A 23,694-nucleotide genomic window follows, 5' to 3' on the forward strand; every position below is an offset into this window, starting at 1 on the left:
GACGGAACCACTCCATCACAAGCACAGCGCGCCCGAGGCTCGTGACTGAGTGGTTCCATCATGAGCATGGCGGCACCGCGCGGATCCCCCTCCCCCTAGCGCTGTGGCGGAATTACCGCCGCAGCCAAGGGGTTAATCCATTACCTGACGCCCCTCACCTTTTAACTCACTGCTGCAAGTTCCTGCTTTCTCCCTTTGCGACGGGTTTTCCGTCTTTTACTTCGTCCTTCGTTTTTCTTTTGTTTGTGTTTACCTCTCTCGCTCTCCGAAACTGTCTGCCGTGAAAAAATAAGTTCCAGTTGGCCCCTCTGGCAACCACCAGCTCAAATGGAGTACTGGCTACATACCAGATAGAAAATGTTCTCGTCTCTTGGTGATGAGCCTTAATTTAACATCAGTGGAAGCGCAGAAACACTGAAACCTTTTAACACACGCCCACCTAACGCCAATACTATTTTTCCCCGAATTGTCCCAAAGGAAATCAGATTGCAAGTAACCTGTACAGGGCGCTTTTGAAAAACAATAGTGATTGATCAAATACTTAATTAGCAAAAGTCTGCCCAACAGAGATGCTGGATGTCTGATCGATAGGAACACAAATGAAGAATGAAATATGCGATCATGTTCTTGTTAGCTTGCATTTTGCTGCTGTAGATCACTGCCCTGCTTTGACGCCCTGACAATAATCAGCATTTTGAAGAGCTCGGTTGTTCTTCAACTTGAAGCTGTATTGACGTTTTCCACCGCAGGAACAGCCTTGTCGGAAAGTAGATGTCGTCCCTATGCTAACATTTGGAAAAGAACCGTCTTAAGACAGAAAGCGGACCATTTGTTGATAAATCCAACACAAAGACCAGCCAGTCTGTAGGAAGCAAGCATGCCAGGAGCCCTGGTGCAAGCAAGAATGTCCAATGGGCCAGTCAGGGCCTGAACCTGCCACACTAGTGGTAGCTAACCCCCTGATCTTATTGTCCATGCATTTTCTTTTGCAAAAATGGGCTTACAGTGAACATTTTTTTTTTTTGTATACAGATAATTTACAACTTTCTCGTAAAACTTATAATTAAATCATCAGTGTGACCGTGGGTGATCTGAGCCTTATTTTTTATTTTAACTGACCATTCTGTTTTTAAAGTATACTTTTTTCCAATATAATCACAACCAACGCACCAGTTAATATTTCATTCTGTGAATTCAACAACCTGACATCCCCACCTTAAAAATAGATAGTTAATGACTGTTCATTTTGGGAGTCATGTTTAAACTGCAGCTTCTTTCTTAAAGAAGCTGAGACACATTGCCCAAATTGCATGAGACGAAAGAGATAGATAGACCATGATTACAAATGGACCTGTTTCGAGTTTCATTTTGCACGCATTTCTGGTGCAAACTTTTGTTTGCTCCAGTAACGGTATAACAAGTCAGACAAAAATTGCACTTTGACATTGGCTCTTGTTCTCCAAATTTGCGGTAGGCGAACCCTTCAACAAATTGAGAAAGCAAACAGCCCACATTTTGTACATCTTGGAATAGGGAAAAACATATGCAATTCCTCTTTCTGTGCTCTGCGACTCAGCACTGGATGCAAATGCAATCTGCATAATTTGCTGCTGTGCACTGCCAGAACTGAGCAGCCACAGTCAGAAGTATTAAATGCCAAGATGATGGACTTATGTTACTTTTGATTTTAACCCCCCCCCCGCGTTTTCTTTTTCCATCTGTCTGTTACTCAAATTACTCACCATGTATATGTCACACACCATGTAAATATAATTTTCAATAAAAATTTACTGAAATCAAAAAAAAGTACATAAATTGTAATCAGGACCTTAGTCTTGTGCGGCCTTCTTTGCACCTTCGGCCACATATTGCATCATGATAAATGTGTTGTTGACTACGGTGCACACAGGTATGTACGCTTTTGATCTGTCTGGCCTTAATTTGTAGGGTGCACATGAAGACCTCCATCTTGCTGCCTTTAAGTTGCATACGAAATACATTGCACTGCTAGTTCTGTTCAGTGTAGGACGAGGAAATTACATTGCCCTAAAAATACTAACTTGGCATTTGATACACATTTTGTATGATGCATCCAGGGTGGGATTTTGGCATAGGCGATGTGGGCCCAAGCCCAGGGCGGAAATCTTTAGAGGGGCTCACAGAGCTCTCTGCGTTGCCAGACAACAGTCTGGGTTAAGGGATTCTGTTTAAAGCGCATTTAAATCATTTTTAACATCCAAAGTTGCTGTTTTTAACACCCTATCAGTCATTTTACTTGCCCTCCCACTATCTCTGACCCCTTGCTGCCACACACTACCATCCCTTCCCCACCACAAATCATAGCTTGGCACCAGCCTGATAGAGCTAAGTTGGGGGGATTCAGGTAAAATGAAGGAAGGAACAAATAGTGTTCAGAGGCAAATCATTGATATAGCCAGCCAAGTTAAAGGACCCATAGCTGCCATATTTTGTTCACCAATAGCAGTGATAGGGGTACATTTCTTTCCACCAGGGCAGTATCCAACCAAAGGCTGGCTCTGGATACACCCAATATGGAAAGACTATAAAACAAACATTCAATGCCTGTGAGGATGTGAGTTAATCTTGCCATACCCTAATCCTCATAAATGTCATATGCATTGACCAAATGCTTCTGAACTCTATAGCTTAGATGTAACCCTATACAAGCATTGTAGTGTAGTGAAACAATTCCACCTTCATTTGGACACAGTAGTGCATTGCTTCATGTCAATGACTACAGAGGTTTGGAAGATGTACATTGCTGCATATGTGGTTTCCTCTGTCATGTGAGCATATTTCTTCACAATTTCAGAAAATCTTGAGAAAGAATACTGTTTTAATGTTCTTTAATGCATGGTAGATGCTAAGGTACCTGTTTACCCCTCCTTATTCCCATCCTTTGGTATGTACCTTGGAACCTTCAGGTAGAGCTCTATTGGAATGTTGGGATTCTATCAGAGTGGGAGGTGAAGGAACAGTTGGAAAGACTGGAGACGTATGTAGGTTGAAATTTAATAAAGACTCATCACTATCCTGCTTCAGCGTCGTCTTTTCAAATGGCGACAAGGATGGGATGCTGTGCACAGGACAGCAAGATGTCTCCACCCCTGAGAAAGTCTTGTTGCCGAGTAGAGAAAGGTTACTCTTCTATCTGTGCTAAGGCTGAGGACCTACTAGTAACCAGGACGACTCACCCCTGCTTATTGGTATGAGATTTATTTTCAGTAAAGAATAGAAGTATCCTCTTTAACGGCTTTGGCTACCCTCTCCTAGCACTTTCTAGCTTCCAGTTCTTTCTCACTTATTTACAACCACCTGTGGCTCGAGCAGTTTGTGCAAGGATCTTTGTGGCTCCAGACTCCTACTAACTGTGCAGCTCTTGACGTTCAACTATATATGAATAGTGACTGGTCACTAGATCATGTTTGGGAGCATTTTGAGCATATTTATTGCCTCAAAAACAGCAGTAGGGTTGTATTGGCTTCAGTAAGAAGAGCAAATTGACAGTTGGCATCTAAACGCTGGAATTGAACATTGAGGTGTGGGCAAATGAACAACTGTTATTATCGCCTCTGAACACCAGGAGTGGAGCTTAAACTGAATCAAGAGATTGACAGCTGGAGGAGTGCATTTATGCTGAATCGAGTGAGTGGGTCTGGAGATTCAGTTTGGCTACGGCTTACAGAGGGCTCTCATGCAACTTTATGGCTGTATAACGAGGTCATCAGCACTATTGTCTTGAATTACTGAGGAGGCTTGTGCTGCTAACCGCCCCACTCTACATTATTATCAACGCTGCTGGCGGGAATATATATGGCGCCCCCTCAGGTGTGTGAAGGGACCCTGCTCCAGATTGTTTCAGGCAGCCTCAGTGGTGACTTACGTTGTTGAGGCTCACGGGGGAGCTGTGAGTATCCCGCTCCAAATTGTTATCAACAAGGCTTACAGGAATACATAAGGCGGCCCCTGATGTGTGTGAGTGACCCTTCTCCAGATTGTTTTTAGTCTGAGGCCCCGGCGGCTTTTAGGTAAGTTGTTGAGGTTCATGGGTGAGCTATGAATATCTCATAGCAATCTTACATTTATAGATAGACTTACTGGTAAGAACAAGGGGCGCACAAGCAGGATATTTCTTCAGTCTCCTGCATCAGGTTTGCTGTCTTCAACAACACGAAGTCTCCTCCCTCTCTCTCCTTCAAGTATAAATTCTAAGGGATGACTATCCTTGGTGAACAGCACACTTCCTGCAAAAGTTAAGAGTTAGACATATAGACTGGGCAGTTTATGGTTAATGTGTACCTACATTATTAGCTTATTGTGGCATCATTTAGGAGTGGCGAACACAGGGCTGGCCCCTGTGTAGTCCTGAGGAAGTGCTTGGGGGATGCACGAAACATGTTGACAGACAGAAGTTGATAGGTACACCTAAAGACATTGTCATTTGGGTATCCTAATACTTCTACCCCGTTTTTAACTTTACCACCTGGAAGCAAGAATAAACTATTTAAAGCTTACTAGGCAGGTATTTTTAACTATTTACACACACCGCACTCCATCACATCACAACACTCGCACCACACATAGTCAGAATTGTAAGTGCTCCTACGTAATTCGCAAGTTGCAGCACGCATGATGAAGCATGTCACCGTGGGGCAACCCTGGTGAGTGAGGGGACAGCAAGAAAAAGAGCAACACTCTTTTTTCTATCACTATACACACTATTCCAACTCCAGTGAGTGTTGCGAATAGGGCTATAGTTAGTAGCTAGGCTCTTGATCTCTGCTTCTCAGAGATTTTTCTGTGACATAGGTTTTTATTCCTCATAAGGTAGTGCAGAGGGTTATTATGCCTGCTGCAAAGAATGTGTACCATGCAAATCACAAAGTGAATATAACATAAATAGGTCAGTGGGTTACTGCTTTCGTCAAAGACTTCCTTTTGTTACTTGCCGTTTACAAGTTAAACTCCTACTGTAAAACTGTGAGCTATTAACTGTCATCAAAGAACTGAAATGCAGACTTCAAGTATGGATTAGAGGTATGGATTTTTGTTTCACAAAGGGTTCATTTGGGTAGAAATCATTTCTGATTAAGAACACCCAACCATGGTGTTACGTTTCAAATTCTGAGTTTGGGCTTCTCCAAACCAAACCCCCCTAAACTATACTTCCTACCAGTATGGATAACACACAAATGCTACCCCGTGTAGTCCTCTGTCTTCTGTAATGTTTCCTATACATTGATTTACACATATATGATTGATTGTCTCTGTAATGTGTGTTCAATGTAAAGTGTTCTGACATCCTTCACTTTTATGAGTTTTACTATAATCTACTTAACAAAACAATAAGAATCGTGAACTATATATTTATAGAAAAGTTGTCAGAACTGTTGTTAGGGCAATGGGTGGGTAGGAAAAAAAGCAAGAGCAAGGCCAGTTACATTACTTTTGAATCCCCAAAACTTTGATTTTTTTCAGACGAATTTTGATAAAGGGCTCTCATTCATTTTTATGTACAGCCTGCTACCAAGGTCTGAAACCTGAAATCTTTAATAATGTATTTGAAAGTTTTGTTGAATGGAACGGTGAAGATCTAAATCTTCATAACTTATCTGATCTTAGATACTAAGGGGCAGATTTACAAGCACCTTGCGCCACTTTTGCGTCATTTTTAACATGGGGAAAATGACGGAAAAGTGGCGCAAGGGGCTTGTAAATCTGCCCTAATTTCTGACGAGTAGCGCAGAGTAAACAAGAATCAGAAATATGAACTGCACAGGTGGTACACTGGTTGTAGGGGTGGGATACCAAAAGGTTCCAAGAGCAGGCAGAGGCATGCTGCTGCACACTGTGAATATGAAATGTGCAGACGTGCACATGTGTGATCAACATTCATGTACATGGAGGAATATCAGCTGTGCAGATGTGTCTGTGTGTGTTCAGCATTCATGCACATGGATGAATATGAGCTGTGCAGACGTGCACATGCGTGATCAACCTTCATGTACATGGAGGAATATCAGATGTGCAGGTGTGTGTGGTCATCATGCGTGCACATGGATGAATAAGAGCGGTGCAGGAGTGCGTACCTGTGGTCAGCAGAATTTTAGCTGGTTGGAAGGGCCTGCGCGGGATCATGGGTAGGATGACAGGGAGGGTGAAGCTGCAGCACAATATGAGCCCAACACAGCTTTAGAAACACCTTTATCTTTGATGATGGGAATAAGGAGGAATGTGATCAAATGCAGTGAAGCAGCCATAAAGCAGCAGGGGACCGGCATGACAGACTTTAACACAGCTGGGCGAAGGAGCATTAATTCACAAGTTACTGGCCAGTCTAGACTCACTTGGATCTGTAAATCATACTCGAGCTCCCAGAGACTGTTGGGGATGGGGGCCGAGGCGAGTTGGTTTAAGCTGCTTAGAAGCAGAGCTGTGGCTCACACTACAGATGTTCTCCACACGTGCATTTGAAACACAGTTTAGAAAAAGCTAATTTGAGAGCCTTGACCGTCGTGAAATTTGAATTAGCTGGGGTATAAATATATGGCAGATTGAATGCACTAGCAGAGCAAGACACCCGAAACTCAGCCCATCCTTCACTGAAAGAGATCCAGAGAAGAGTGTCTCCCTCCAAGAAATGTTGATCAAGTGGGGCCACATTGTCTATTTTACAGTACAGTCTACCAAAGGATTTGGCTTCAGCATCCTAGGTTTTATAGAATGTTTTTTTAAATTAAAAATACACTTCTTTTTCCTCATAGCGCAGCTTTTTAGTTTTAGCAAATTAACTTTTGTCAATTTCATCAACATTTACTTGTGCCACAATTGGTTAGCTATTGCATCAAGTTACTCTCCACAGGCTCATATGGCCATTTACCGCAAACTTAGACCAGGAAATACTTTAAATAACCAGAATCATTGACACATGCAGAAGTGCAACATCTGATCCTAGGTTCAGTATCACATATTCATTTTCTACTTGATATGCCAAGAATAGCCAATTTAGCCATTACTCAATCTGTAATGCCTTCATATCACTGGCAAAGACATAATTTGATAAACAATGTCAGTATACCACAAGAAATGGTCAAAGATTAGCATAATTTGCCAATCTTTGTCGATTAAACTTGCTCGCTTCGCTCCCTACTTAAGTAATGCCCAACATTTACATCTCACCATTTTTAAATGTCACCAGCCGCCAGTGGTCTGATTCTAGAACTTCATTAAAATGTAAACAACAGAGAAAAGTTGATAATTTTGTCTCCGGTGAAAAGCTGTCTTTTCCTTTTTAATTTTCAGAATTTTGGAAGGTTATGTCAAAGATCAGATTCCAGGGGCGGCAATTGTTGTGGAGTCCATAGGTGCCCGGCGATTTGGAGATGGGTATTCTGAAGAGGATTATACTCAAAGTGATCTCATGGTCTATGCAGTCGACCCTCAAACCAATAGAGCAATATCACGGAACGAACTATTCAAGTAAGCATCGACACCCCATTATTACTTTATAACATGGCTTAATGGTTGCAATTATTATTAGCCTTTAACATTTGATATGGTTTCTTAAATGTGATAAACATGAATTAATACAATTAGTTTTTGTAACACAAAAAGATACCTCACTTAATCATTGTTGCTATTAACTGTTGTATACCCATGTTTCACAAGAGGTCCACAGGGTAGAGCAACACTGCCAGCAGGAGAGGCCCCTGCAGGTAAGAGCGGTGAGGCGGGGTGGGGGGTACTAAATAGACTCCGACGAGGGAAAATGTTGTAAATAATAAGTTTTCCCTTGTCATTGTATGTTAAGTTCCATCCTCCCAAGCCCATCGCCCCACCACTCTTACCAGCATGGGCCGCTCCGGACTGCCATTACATGACAACAATTGTCTGAATTTGGAGAATCTGTGACTTCTTAACCCCTTCCACGCTGATGAAGAGCTGGGCTCGTCATGACGTAGCCTCCTCGCACGCTGATGACGAGCCCAGCTCGTCACGTAAAGTGCGGTTTTGAAAATCTCAGCGTTCGAGCGGAATTCCGCTAGCGCGCATGAGGTTAACTATTGCTTGTTTCCCATCTGCCATTAAAGCCCCACCCACTGAAGCTGATTTCTATTGAAACTGTATTTCTTCTGAAAAGACACTGCCTGCATGAAAACAGGTTGCAGTCAGGCAGACATTGTTTTAACATGCTTTGCTGATCCTGCATGTCAGGAGCTTGATAGTGACCAATTGATGAACATTGTAAAAGTCATTGAACTCTCTCATTATGTGATGTCCATTCACTTAGTTATTGCATGAGGCATTGGAGTTTCAGAGAAGGAGTTAAAAGTGAAGTCTCTGCCAAATGTGAAACGAATTTGTGGAAGTAGCACGATCTAGAACACAAGTTAGTGCTTGTTGATGTAAACGTCCATGAAAACAGCAATGGATGAAGGTGTACAGGACCAGCCTTCAGATGTTGTAGAATCAGTGGTTGGAGAAAAACCTGGAATCCGTCTGGTAGACAACAACAGATGACATGAATCAGTGAAGCACGTCAACTTAATAAAATGTTAACATACCATTAATTGCTTTACATAAAAATAATAATAATAACATTATTGTAGGAAATTCACCTTTTATACATAGTCACCTTAAATTTTATCTTTTGTTCTGGACCCTCTTTTTACTGGATTGTGAACCAGGTAAATGTTACCCCTGCTAAGAAGAAGTATAGTGCCTGTGCTCTGCCTTTAAGATCGATTAAGTTGGCTTATTCCTAATTGATGCATTTAGCTTGCCTATACGTCCCAAATATATGGCGTATACAATGCACCCTGGAAGTTAAATGCCACTTGTAGACTGCAGCTCCTATTGTGTCATTCACAGAGTGGACCTACACAACATAGCTTCAGGCATACCATTGTAGCCTAATGGTTGTGGTGTAAGTCTGCAGTGTGACCTATGAAAATAACCCTCTTTCACAGGAAAGGACCTCCCTTTTCAATATTAATATTCACAGATAGCTAGGCCTTATGATACACAAGTTAGCGTGCATGCTATTTAAAAGTTGGGCATACAGAAAATGAAGGCCGCCATGTCACCACAGTGAGAAACCCCAAAAGCTATTTTCATTGTGACAGGCCTGGCTGCCCAATAGAGAAAACTAGTACAGATTAAAACATGAATTCTGTAACCAAGTTGGGACCAGCTAATCAAATAATTTAACCAGCCTCTTTAATATTTATTAAAAGTTCAATTTAGTGGTTGAGTTGAATGTTAAATAAACATATAGTAAGCATAATATTTAGAATTACTTTTTCCTTGCCTGAAGCTCCTGGAGGCTCATTTACATTACTTTCTTAGCAGCTGTCATTCACTTTAAGAAGGTGTGAACACTGCTTCTAGATCAGGGGAAAGGGCCTGGGAGATGTTATGCATTTTCCGCTCATGGCAGAGGGACCAGTTGAGGTAGTCCTAGTGACCTAATTAACTTTAATGGGGCATGTCTACTTGCAACTAAATGTCAGCTAACACCTGGAAAGGTGCAGCTTTCTCGCCATTGTCAGGTTGGCACCATATGCAGTGGAAGGAAAGCTACCAACAGAACCAGTATTGAGTGACTACAGTTGAAACTACTCCTCACCCTGGCTGCATGTTTGTCTGGGAACACAGGCTCTGCACATGGGAAGGATTTTCCCAACTTGGATTTTGAGAATAAGGGAAATTGTGGAATTTCTTGTAGATCGGGAAAACAGTAACTGCTACAAAAGTGGGTGTGAATTTTTACTTCTTTGGTTAGGGAAGAGCCATGAGTCAGCTCCCTCAGTAGATAGCACCAGGCATAAATGTGGCACCCCAAGGCATCTTCCCTTGAACACTTTCTTGACCTGCAGAATACAGAAGAAAGACTGCACCTGCTGTTTGTGACTTGTGAGGACCTGAAGGGGGGGATCATCTCCAACTTGTCACCAGGATAACAACGTGGACTTCAAGGGCAGACCACTGATCTCTTATCTGGTTACAGTAAAATAAAAAGCTATAAAGGGGCTTTTCATGAAATACCAGCTGACCAGTAGCTTCTGGACCTGGACTGGACCCAGATGTTATAATAATCCACATTTGTAAAGCGCGAACAATCACCCATGAGGATCTCTAGGCGCCGGGGGCTGTCGGGAGGATTAAGCAAGCTATTGCCCAGAGTCACATGGTGCTGGGCTAATCTGCTGCTGCCAACGGGGATCGAACCGTGATCCCCAGATTCTGGAGTCAGTCGCTCTGGCTGCGGCGCCACACCTCTGCATGTTAGCCTCTGCATGGTACCCTGAGAGTCTCTAAGTGCCTCCCTATGCCTTAGAAGTGTACTACTGTGTTTGTTTTGGGCAGCTGTAGGAAGTTTGGAAACTTTTGAAAACTTTGCCTGTTATAATTTGCTTGTCGCAGTGCACCTTGGATGGGACATCTGGGGCCCATTTGAACAAAGGAGGAGGGCCAGACCTCTGGAGCCAACACAAGAGTTGCTCATCTTTGAATTTTTTGAGGGGAAGGATTGTCATCATAGTACAGAGCTGGGACTCTCATGGGAGCTCTTAACACACACAACTGGAAATGGTCACATATGTGATTGTCCCAGAATCATGTGAGAAAGGGATGGGAAAGGGGTGTAGGAATTACGGGAATCCATGAATTGGCCACTGGTGCCTCACTTCTAGAACTTTCCATCCCCACTTAAAAGCCCCTGCCAGGGGAGAGACAGCTGAGCAGGCCCAGGACCTAGGACCACAGACAGCCAAAGACTACCCAACTGGAAGGAAAAAACACCTGATGCCCTGCAAGGATGGGCTTTGCAACTTTAACCCCAGCTGAGCCCCAGTTCTAGCATGGGTCTCTCCAGTGCCAGTGGTGCTGGCCTTCTAATGCCACCTGAATAACAGTTGGTGGAGATACCTGCAGGGGGACCTTGGATGGTTCCCCTCGTTATTCTGTGAAGAGTGGTCCTGGATTTCGCTCAACCACTTTTCTTCAAGAAGCTAGCAGCCTCTTGGAAGGGGGAGTGCATCAAGGGGGTATTTATGTGGTTAGATGAAGAAGGGCTGTATAGGATGCTCACACCAGCAGGAGAAGAATTCCAGGAAACAGGCAGTGGACAAGTCTCCTGCAGGGAGCCAGGAAATCCATCTCCTACAATAATTACAACTTTAGAGGTCACAAGACCTGCAGAGGATGATCCAAGTGGCTACAGCTTTCCACCAGCAGTAACACAATGCTTACATTATCGAAAAAAAACTAAAGGTGCCCAAATACAACCCAGCCTTACTGGGGAACCAAGCAGAGAATAAAGTTCATGGTGGTTTGCATCCTTGAGAGATTTTCCGCAGGGGGGTGCCAAGTCAGCAGGTGTTGGCACACGTCAAACTGTATGGGAAAAGAGCGTGCCTGGGGCCCAACCTCGAGACAACTTTTAGCCCCGGTGACTCATTCTTTAAGGCCTGATACAAGTCAAAGTGTCCCAGGGCCCCCCAACCCTTGGGACAAAGGAAGGCCAAAGAGTGACGGGCCTGCAGGTTTGTAACAAAACAGATACAGGTAAAAGGCTCAACAGATTTAATTCTCACATGACACAAGAGAGGACATTGACAGTTTTCACAGTAAACACTAGACTGTCACAGCACCACCCTCTTCTGCCTCAATATTCTATAAGTCATACCAAGTGGACAAGGGAAGGAAGGAGGAAGTGAAAGAAGCAGTATAAGAAAAAGAGGAACAAACGATAAGAAATACAACACATCCTGCCCCTTTCAAGAAGGCTTGATAATCATACAGTATTGAAAATTCCTGCATGAAGGTGTCTTTCTCCTGGAGGATGATTTGTCCAGATCAGTCATAGTTTTTAATTTGGGTCAGGTCTTGTTGGGAACAATTTTGCACTGGAATTCATTTCAAGGTTGACTCTACCATACAGGTGCATTGTAAGAAGGAGGTTGTTCCATCTTGTCATCAACCACATACTCAAACACGTCACACACACACATAGCCTGAGCATTCGTAGCCACACATTTGGCAATTCTTCTAACACTCCAGCATTTGACATCATTGTGATTCTTCCATTCCACACATTTTGTGGCCAAGGTATTCGACTTGATCCTTGAATAAATTGCACTTATCAGGCATTAGGACTAGACCATTGCTTTCAAATCTAGAACACACAGCACTCAGTAACCCATATTGGTCCCCAGTTGTTTAGATAAATACTAAGATGTTTTCTAGGAGACATTAAATGTTATCCTCTATATCTAACAAACAGTATATTGCACGCTGAAAAACAGGCACCACTGAATCAAAGGTTAAGTGGTCTCCGTCTATACTGAAAATTCCCAAAAGTTGTTATGAAGGCTGTTGTAGGTTTACAGGCTTCAGTTAAAACCAGCTGGTTATTTTCTTGATGCATCGAGTGTCCAAAACACTGTTGCTCCTTCGAGAAGTGAAAGTAGCATGCTCTCTTTCAGAAAGGGCTGCTAGTCAATATTAATGTTGGAATGTAATGCTCTGAGATCCATACACAAATACTCCCATTGATTTTCTATGTGAGGAATATGGTTAAAACCCCTTCAGGAGATTCACCCTCATTAGTACTTTCTCTGAACAACAGTTCTTGAAATAGATTTTTTTGGTCGATCCTTATGCACTGTGGGATTCCTCTAAGGTTTTAGAGGAATAGAGCCTTGCTTAATTTTGATCATATTTGTGAATATCTCAACTCACCCACACCTCCACTGGATGTTTTTGGAAATTCATTTATAATTGTGGAACTGCAATCTTGTTCCATAATGTCTAATCCCTGGTATGCAGCATTGAGATTCCATATGATTTTCCAGGAGTCTCTGGTCTCTCAAGCCTAGTTCATATACAACTTTGAAGGCTAGGTATATTTCTATGGTAACTGATCTAACTTTGAATTCCGCTGGGGAAGAGAAATATGCATTGAAGTCAACGGTACATCCATCAGAAGCAACTGATTCAACATCTGAAGTGAACAGGACACCAACTTGTGCAAATAAGGAGTAAAAACATTTTAATTGGTGACTGTATAAGGTGACCCTGAATCAGCCATTATGTTCAACGTCAGGCCCAAAACATGTAATGTTCATAAAGGAGACTAATCAACTTCCCCCTTAATATGGTTAATAGGTACTTTTACAACCCAAAATGTGTTGTTTTATTTAAATTCATGGAACAACACTTTTTGTGCTTAAGAGTTTGTCTTTTCTGATATTTGTCTCTGCATAACCACCTCCAAACTTTTTGCCTCCTTCCCTCCATTTTAGTTTTTCTGAACTTTATTCTTGTTGGCCTTAGGTGTCTGTGCACCTTATCACTGCTAACAAGTGCTAAAGTGCTTATGTTCACTCCCCAAACATTGTTAAATTGGTTTACTCCTGATTTACATATTTACTTTCATTTACATATAAGTCTCTGGTACAGTAGTAAACCATAATCAAAGGACCTGTAAATTAAATACTACTCATGTGCGTGCGGCATATTTTGTATCACCCACTTAAGTAGCTCCTTAAACAATGGTCTGCCATTGCAACCTGAATGCAGTTTTAAGTTTTAAGCTGCCAATTTGACTAGGCAATATCACCCAATTGCCAGGCCTGAAACATCCCATGTATATATATGTCACCCCTAAGGCCTTGTACTTAAAAGGTTGGACATGTACTTTTAAATTGTACATGTCCAAGTAGTAAAAAATACTTACTTTTGTTTTTACTACTTACTATTTTTTTATTTACTGTGAGGCCTATCATAAAATTGGGTTGCCTTATTACACTTAATAAGTGATAACTTTTGATTGGGAATAGATAAGCATTTCATGCTGGGTATCAACAAAATTGTAAATAAAATATCTCTTTAGAGTTAAAGTCGGATTTTAAATTACAATGTTGAAAGAGCCTGCACCCTCCCCTGGGTCACATGGCTAAGGGTAGTTGGAAGTGCAACATTATGAATTCCTCCCAGTCACACAATAGAGGGATTAGGTGAATGGGCCATCTGCTGGCAGGATGAGGTGGATCCGGGCACAGCACCATTTTCAGCTCAATAGGCCATGCTCGGCTTTCACATATAGAGCTTTTCACCTCCTCATTCTCTTTGCAGCTAGCTTGGAACAAGGGCAGAGGAGTCATGAAATTTCAAGCACTTCAAAGAGATACCTCTACGAACTTCAAAGAAGGCCCTAGGTACAAAAATAGGACCCTCAGTGGCTAGTTTTAAATTGTTCTGTGCATGATTTAAATACTGTTCTCCCTTCTAACCGTGACATATTGAATATACCACACTTGTTTTTGTTACAAGTCAAGTCAAGTCAAGTAATTTATATAGCGCGCTACGTACCCAGAGGGTCTCAAGGCGCTTGAGGAAGGGTAGGGAATTACTTGTCGAATATCCAGGTTTTAAGTTGCTTTCTGAATGTAAGGTGGTTCTGAGTGAGGCGAAGGTGAGTGGGAAGTGAGTTCCAGGTTTTAGCTGCCAGGTAGGAGAAGGATCTGCCTCCCATGGTGGTTTTGTTGATGCGAGGTACAGTTGCAAGGGCTTGGTTGGATGATCGTAGGTGGCGGGAGGGGGTGTAGAAGGAGAGTCGTGAGTTGAGGCATTCGGGTCCAAGTTCGTAGAGTGCTTTGTGTGCGTGGGTTAGGAGGCGGAAAGTAATCCTCTTGTTAACGGGGAGCCAGTGGAGGTTTTTCAGGTGTCCAGAGATGTGGTCTTTACGTGGGATGTCTAGTATGAGTCTGGCTGAGGCGTTCTGGATGCGTTGGAGTTTTTTCTGGAGTTTTGCGGTGGTACCGGCGTATAGGGTGTTTCCGTAGTCCAGGCGGCTCGTGACCAGTGCGTGGGTGACTGTTTTTCTGGTTTTGGTGGGGATCCAGCGAAATGTTTTTTTGAGCATGCGAAGAATATTGAAGCAAGAAGATGAGACGGCGTTGACTTGTCTGTTCATAGAGAGAGAGGAGTCCAGGATGACACCTAAGTTCCGTGCGTGGTCCGTCGGGATGGGTGCTCTTCCAAGGGCCTCTGGCCACCAAGAGTCATCCCAGGCGGAGGGGGAGGTGCCAAGGATAAGGACTTCAGTTTTGTCAGAATTCAGTTTCAGGCGGCTGTGCTTCATCCACTCGGCTACTTCTTTCATCCCTTCATGTAGGTTGGTTTTGGCGGTGTTAGGGTCTTTGGTGAGTGAGAGAATCAGTTGAGTGTCGTCCGCGTAGGAGATGATGTTGAGGTTGTGTTGGCGTACGATGGTCGCGAGGGGGCTCATGTATACGTTGAAGAGGGTGGGACTGAGTGAGGACCCTTGTGGTACGCCGCAGATGACTTCAGTGGCCTCTGAGTGGAATGGAGGGAGGCGGACTCTCTGGGTTCTTCCGGTGAGGAAGGAGGTGATCCATTCCAGTGCTTTTCCTTGGATTCCGATGTTTCTGAGGCGTTGTATTAAGGTGCTATGACAAACTGTGTCGAAGGCTGCGGAGAGGTCGAGAAGGATGAGGGCGACTGTGTCTCCGTTGTCTAGCAGAGTACGAATGTCGTCTGTTGCTGCGATGAGTGCGGTCTCAGTGCTGTGTTTGGTACGGAAGCCGGACTGTGAGGAGCCGAGGTATTTGTTGGTTTCGAGGAAGGCGGCGAGCTGGTTGTTGACAGCTTTCTCAATGACTTTGGCCGGGAATGGAAGGAGCGAGATGGGGCGGTAGTTTTTGAGTTCGGTGGGGTCGGCTGTGGGTTTTTTCAGAAGGGCACTGAGTTTGGCGTGTTTCCAACATTCCGGGAAGGTGGCGGAGTTGAGGGAGCAGTTGATGACGTCCCGGAGGTGCGGTGCTATAATGGAGTCTGCTTTGTTGAAGATGTGGTGAGAGCATGGGTCTGTGGGGGATCCTGAGTGGATGGAGTTCATCAGGCGGATGGTGTCCTCAGTGGAGATTGGGTTCCAGTCATTGAGGATGTTCAAGGAGGGTGGGGGTCCTGCAGAGGGTTGCGTGGGTTGGTCATCGGGTTGGTTGTCGAAGCTGTTGTGGATGTCTGCAATCTTGTTGTGGAAGAATGAGGCTAGGGAGTCACAGAGGGCTTGAGAGGGGGTGATGTCGTTGGAGTTGGCTGAGGGGTTGGTGAATTCCTTGACGATGTTGAATAATTCCTTGCTGTTGTGGGCGTTGCTATCTAGTCGGTCCTTGAGAGCGGCTTTCTTGGCATTCCTGATCAGTTGGTGGTGTATACGGGTGGCGTTTTTAAAGGCGTCCTTGGTGCTGGTATTTGGGTCTTTTTTCCAGGCCTTCTCAAGGGAGCGACAGAGTTTCTTAGATTTCTTGAGATCATTGTTGAACCAAGAGGCCTTCTTGCTGCCTAGTTTGATTTGACGTTTTTTCAACGGTGCTAGGATGTCGGCGCTGTTTTAAAAACAAAGTAGAAGCTGCAGAGTTTATTACTACCCAAAAGTCTATCTGGGTCTTCATTACAGAGACCTGGGCCAAAAACAGTTCTGGTCCGACCTGGTTGATGCTGTTCCTCCAGGCTACCTTATTGAGCGACACAATAGAGTCTGTAGAATAGGGGGTGGGCTAGCAGTGATATACAAAAGTGAGAATGCCTGCAACTTTATTCCAGTTCATGACTCTGGTCTTTGTGAAACACTATTTTTCTCTTTAAAAATTGGCCCTAATAGATCTTTTTCCGCCATCCTTGTCTGTAGGCCACCAGGTTAGCGCACTACCTAGAACTTTTTCTGGGTAAAAATAATCTCACTGTGCCAGGAGATTTTAATTTCCATCTGGAGAGTGACATCTATAAGGACCCTCTGGCATTTAAAGAAGTAATGTCCTGCTGTGGACTATAGTCACGTCTGCTACTCATAAAGCTGGCCTCATTTTGGATGGCATTTTCACCAATGATGCCCGGCGTAAAGTAGCTAGCCGCTTTCTCGTCACTTGGACAGAAAATGTTGCTGTTCTCTCCTCTTTTTCCCAGTCCTCTTTCCATAGTTATCCTACTGATAGTAAAAACTCTCTTCTTAAAAGGAACTACAAAGGGCTCAAAGCAGAAGAATTATCCCATACACTGAACAGCTTCAAATGAACAGCTCATGAGGATGCAAGCGAGCAGCCACTGAATTTTATTTATGGATCACGGCATCCATTGATATTGTGGACCCACTCAAGGTAACCCACTTAAGAAGAAAGAAGCCCAAAGCACCATGTTTTTCAGAAAGACTTAGGCTGCTTAGACAGGCTTGTCATTTCCAGGAAGGAGCATGGTGGAAATCTTACCTCCATTCTGAAAAAATTGCCTACTAGGCTATGCTGGCTAAATATGAAGCAGTCATCAAGGAGGAAAAATAGCGGTTCTGCACCAATTAACTCGTCTCAGCCAAATCCACTAAAGATCGTTTTAAGCTAATCAATCTCTTATCTATCCCCTCAGCTCCATTGCATACAGAGAATTCCCAAGACGTTTGCGACCGAAGGGCCAAATTCTTCTATTCCAAAGTGGTGGATATATACAAATATCTGGAGCTCCAGAGCTCTATTCTCTCTAATTCTTTGAATGTAGCATCTCAGGCAGCTTTTGACCTTCAATGGAATCAGTCAATTTGAGATTTTCCCTCAGCAAGCCTATCGTCTTTTACTTCCCCCCCCTGATATTCTGAAATTTGGGGCAAAGAGTATAGTTCCTCTTCTTACGGAAACCATTATTGAAGTCATTGAATCTGGATGTCTTCCTCTAATATGGATAAAGGCGGTAGTCAAGCAGCTGCTCAAAAAGACCAATTTGGATACCGCAGGACCAAAAAAACTCCCACCCTATCTCCCTGCTACCTGTACCCACTAAAATCCTTAAGAAGCATCTGAACTCCCAGATTATGAACTACCTTGAACAATTCCAACTCATAAATGCTTCTCATTGTGGATTAAGGAGTAACCATGGGACTGAGATGGCACTAGTATCTGCAGTCAATGACATCCGTTCCATGGTGGATGCCGGGGAGGCTGCGGTTCTGGTCTTTTGAACCTATCTGTGGCTTTCAATACCATCTCCCCGAGACGTGACACTTAAAATCCTGGCATCTTTTCTAAGTGACAGATCACAGATGGTAACAGTGGAGCAGATTCGCTTGGATTCCATAGTGCTGTCTTGTGGGGTGCCTCAGGGTTCTTCTTTGAGCCCTACGCTACACAACTTGTATGTATCCCCACTAGCAAAACTTATCAGATCGTTTTGGCTCCAAGTTCTTTCCTATGCTGATGACACCCAAATCATTGTGTCTATCTTGAGTGACATCAATGCAACTGCCTCCAATTTTAAAAATTGCATGTTGCAGTGGCCAAATGTATGGAGAGACAGTACCTACAACTGAATGGGGATAAGACAGCGGGTTTTATCTTTGGTGGGCAACCCTTCATGTGGTCCAATCTGTGGTGGCCTGAAAGGCTGGGGCCCATACCCACTCCAACAGACTTTGCTAAAAAATCTTGGAGTACAGGTTGATATAAGTCTATTGATTGATTTACAGACAAATAGGACAGTCTCTAGGATAATTAAATCCCTGAGGAATTTGTTTCCCTTCTTTCCTCTTCAGGCATGAAGCAAGTGGCTTTGGCACTTGTTAAGTCCAGACTAGACTGCTGCAATGCCCTCTACCTGTGCATTAATAAGACTGCCCTTGCGAAACTGCAACTAGTCCAGAACACAGCAGCCGGACTTATTCTTGACATCCCTAAATCACAGTCTGTCTCTGATGGGATTCGTAAACTTCCCCGGCTCTCTGTGAACAAGAGAATTGCCTTTAATTTTTCCTTGGTACACAATGCTCCTGACAACAGAGGCCCTAAACAACTCAGGAATCTATTTCAGCACAGCTTTCCCTCCCGGCAGCTTCAATCATCAGGCAAAAATCTCTTCATTATTCCTAAAGTATAGTAAATCAAGATAGTGAGGCAGAGCGTTTTCAATGGCGGCATCCATATTGTGGTACTCGCTATCAATTTCCAGTCTCCAATCCCACATCTTATTTCACACAGCCTTAAACACCTGGCTGTTCACTCTGTTGTGGACATTAGTCACCTCTTTCTTATTTCTCTCCTTCCGAAGACTAACTGCTATCAGCACCTTGACACATTTTGGCAATTGTTGCACTTTATAAGTCATTTTCACTTGTTCATTGATATATTCATTCTTCAGTTCTAGACTTGACTGTCTTGCACTGTGATATGTGTACTCCACAAGACTGCTTTGCTGCTCTTGGATGGACTGCTTTCCTGCCTGGAGCCAACCTTAAACCCTCAGAAGCCTGCCTTGCTGCTTGAGCCTTGCTTGTCCACCTGCACCCAGAACCACCAGAGTGACTCCAGGGGTTAGTTTGCAGATATCCTGTTTAGAGCCAAAGGGCCATAACAGGCTCCACCATCTTGAACCTGCACCTGGACTCAGCCTGAGTGAGACCTAGCACCCAAGTGGGCCCCTGTAGACCTGGACCCTTGGTGGTGGTGCTAAATGTACCCAGATAGAAAAGTTTCAAAACTTGGAACTTAAACCATTTTTGGCTAAAATCTGTTCTGAATACAAAGGGAAGACTTGGACTCACCTGCCCATCAACACTCCAGAGGTACAGTGCTGGTCGGCCTGACTACACAGCTGCTTCTGCTACATTTTTCTCTGCAACTGCAAATACAATTCAGTGGTCCTTCACCAAAGAAGTATCTGGCCTCCTGAAAGTCTCACAGCCTACAGCCTCCTGCCCTCTCCAACTGGAGAATTTCAAGTTCCATAAAAGTAACAAAAGGCCTGATTAAGATGACTGTCGGACAGGGCGCAGCGGTGGTGGTTCAGCCACTGCCGGACTGGCGGTCTGACTGCCCCACTACAAGTTGGCACCATTTGCACTTAGCCTGGAAGTCTTGAGGCCGTATCATGCCTGGTGTGACAGCTGTGGTCATGCCAAGCATATTACGAGTTTACTCCTAGCACATTTTTCATAGCAGTTCCTCCACCATGAAAACCATGGCGGAGAGGAAACAAAGGGGTCCCTTCAGGGCCTTCTGTTTCCTCTGGGCAATTGGGTGCATAAAGAAGGGCACAACAGGCCCTGTGCGGCATGGACTTCAGTGTTCATTTCAGAGCAGAAGCATGATTTAACAAGCAAGCTATCTTTCTTTAGTTTATTTGTTAGTGTAACTACAGTGTATTTGGGCAGATTTTAACATGTTAATAATTTTTTCCTAAATTAGTTTTTTTATAGTGTTGCTAACATTTTCTTTCAAATGTATGGCTTTCATGTTTTTGAAGCAAACTTTATTTTTTGGCAATAATGACCCTACCAATTAAAATCACTGTTGAGACAAATCTTCCAGCACTATTTTACATTAACTTCAAAACTAATAAACACAATCTCAAACACCCTCTTTAGGGAACACATATATGAGTTACAGCGTTACTTAGTGGAGCATATGCATTTATTCAATGTTCTATGTTGATTCTTTTGTTATTTAACTCCATGTTAGTATTGTTATTACATTATAGTTTGCTTTTCAGTGAATTTAATACATTTTAATTTGCTTCTGGCATTTAATATAATGAGCACTGATTGTTTAGATTTTGAAACATTCGTTTTGTTCTGCCCTTGTGTAATTTCATTATGTTGACTTTGCTTTGAACACTATTTTTTTGCACTCTTAATTATGTATTTGTTATTCTTATTGTTTCTCCCGCTAAAGGTTCTTGGATGGCAAAGTGCTAGATATCAATAAACAGTTTCAAGATTACATAGGATCCGGAGGACGCATTCTTGAAATTCGCACCCCAGATGTGGTGGCCAATGTAAAGAAACAGGCCCAGGCTGTCGGATACACGGAGGGTGCATTACTTGCTCTGGCAGTAATAATCATCCTCTGCTGCATGCCTGCTATATTAATAGTGATGGTCAGCTACAGACAGTAAGTATTTTTCTAATGTGTTTGTGGATTATTCAAGCAAAGGTTTCATAGTGAAGAATTAAGGGTTAGATGTACTAACAAACCGGTTACAAAGAGTAGTAACACATTTTGCACTGGCTTTTTGCAGCGATTATTTTTTTTCGAAATGACTAATGTACTAATAGGTCAGTTCACAAAATAAGGAATAGCAGATGGTGGCAGAAAGACCTGCTCAATTTGTGATTTCCTTCAATGATCTACACTGAGAGATGGTTTTCCAAATGGAAAACTTTTTTATGCAGCTCCAGTACCTGAAAGGAAGCAGGCTGCTTAAAAAAGACAATTTTTAGTTCAGGAAACATTCAATGTATACCTCCCACACTGAAGCTGTCACCACGACTCTTAACCACTTCAGCGAGCGCACATTTTCGCGCTGTGCTGAAGGTTCTAATGAGCCTATCGGCTCATGACGGAACAGTTCCGTCATGAGCACAGCTCAACCGACGCTCATGACGGAACCGTTCCGTCATGAGCATGGAAGGGGTTAAAGGGGAAGGCATCCTTCCCCTTTGTGAATCAATTTCCACCCAGGAAGTCGGTAACAGGTAAATGATTTGTGACTGCATATACAGCCAATCCATTGATACATATCATACCGAAACACCCTTTGGAAGGAGCACTCACAACAACCCCCTTCCAAATTGCAATTTGGTATGAGCCACAGAATTCATTTTAACAGTCAATAAATGTTTCCAACTCACAAAATGTTTTTGTTGATATGAGTAAGTGAGGTAGCCTTGGCAAAGCCAGAAATTTACCGATTTGCAGAGTTTGTCACTGCTAAATCACTTCGCTTATCTGGACATAATTTCCTTTTTTTTTGCTGTGTGTTACAGAAATATTACCCCTCACTTACTCATTAACAAACACAGTCAATTTCGAATTTACTCAGTTTCTCATTTAATGACCCACTTCTTCACCAACTCACTTGCTCAGTTACAACCAGAGAACCTCACTCAGTTCCAGTAGTGTGGTGACGTGGGGTGAGGGAGGGGCGGGGGGGGGGGTAGTACACTACAGATTACGGTCAAATACAGGTAAGTAAACATATAAATTAATAAAATGAATTTAGTTGAGCGCACAGTGCGCGCAAAAAAAATCGTTATAATTATTTATATATTTACTTACCTGTATTTGGCTGTAATCCGTAGTTTACTACCCCCATCCTGCCCCTCCCCCACCCCACGTCACTGTCCAGCAGCACTCCCACTACCAACCGCTACTGCTCATTTCTTTCTCAATTAATTAATTCTCTCATTTAGCCATTTATCCATTCATAAACTAACTTGCACACTCACTTATGCTCTCAGTCATCCACTTGCACATCCACTAACTTTCTCCATAATGAATTCTCTCAATCATTCACTAACATTTTTAGTTACTTGCTCGCTCATTCAAAAAACTGACTCTAAGTGGGACCAGTTTGGATGTTGATTCCGAGATCTGTGAAGGCTGCGGGCACATTCATCCTCCCTAACAATGTATGGTGCATTTCAGAATGAAAGAAGATGTTCCCTTGTGAGAGCAGGTAAAAACAGAACCACGAGAGGATAAAACGGGTCAAAATGTCAGCAATCACTTTCAACTTCCTGACAGACTAATCCACATTACCAAATGTCCCAAGACTAGACATATTTTAAAAAGAAGGAACATATCTGCTTTGAATAAAGGAGTTTGGGTAAGTTAGATAGGACGATGCCAACTAATTGTCTTTGAAGGCATTCCGCGGCCCTGATATGAAACCTCCATCTGTGTATCCTTTTTATATTTTGCCCATGGATAACACATTTAGCTTCTGTTCTCTCTGCTATAAGAAAGGGAAAAAAACCGGGCTGCTTTATCTTTTTTAAATGTCAGCGTTCTATAATGGAGCCTGTTTTAATTAGATCGAGAATGTTGCTGCAAGACATGGATGCTCTGAAGTTCCATTTACTTAGTAGAAAGCAAGTTTTGCAGAAAATGTAAGTTGATCACCCCAGGCTGCCATGCAAAAATATTATCTATGACTTTATTGGAGCTACTTTTAAACTGTTTTATATGGTTCGGGAAATAATACTATGTTTTTACGATAAGAAGATCAAACAACTTACAAGTTCAAAAAACAGGTCACGTTCTGCAGTGAAACTATATAGATGGGCCCCATAGAAATTCGAGGGGCTCCCGACTAAAATTGCCAATCCAGACTCTTCTCTAATAAGATTATTGAACACACATGCCTCTCAAAAAACACTATGATCTTTTAGTTAAAAAAGCACATCCTTCTTCTGAAACTATTTTTATAGAATAGGCTGACTAGTGGAAAACTATTAATTCCCTTAATGTGGTTTATAGTACGGAGAAATGGAACTTAATAATAAAAATCATCTTTATTTAATAAAATGAAATCTGTTATTCCACCTCCCTATTTACCACTTTCTAGCACCCAGATGCTAACCTCATCTGGAATTCACACAGAGTCAATGTTGTTTCATTTATTTAGACGCTCTGGTTTTACTGTCCGAACATATGTGGTGAAACCTCATGGTGGTTGTACATGATAATGTTACACAATTTGACAGTGGCTTGTAGGGAGGTCAGGAGGCTAAGAGCTTGGGGCCTCATTTATGAGGCTGTGCATCACTTTTGTGATGCACCAGTGGCGTAAAAAATGCGCCTTGTTGCGCCATATTTACAAAGTGCC

General features: G+C 42.9%; 1 protein-coding gene across 1 annotated transcript in view; it reads left to right on the forward strand.

The window, feature by feature from the left end:
• The window catches only part of PCDH15 (protocadherin related 15), a 2,701,201-nt gene that overhangs the window by 2,444,364 nt on the left and 233,143 nt on the right, over positions 1-23,694 (forward strand). Inside the window, exons 29-30 of the mRNA XM_086921939.1 lie at positions 7,324-7,500; positions 20,757-20,975. Coding sequence (XP_086778065.1) covers positions 7,324-7,500; positions 20,757-20,975 — 396 coding nt within the window. The remainder of the gene's footprint in view (positions 1-7,323; positions 7,501-20,756; positions 20,976-23,694) is intronic.

The sequence above is a fragment of the Lissotriton vulgaris genome, chromosome 5 (genome assembly GCF_964263255.1).
Source record: "Lissotriton vulgaris chromosome 5, aLisVul1.2, whole genome shotgun sequence".
Lineage (NCBI taxonomy): Eukaryota > Metazoa > Chordata > Amphibia > Caudata > Salamandridae > Lissotriton > Lissotriton vulgaris.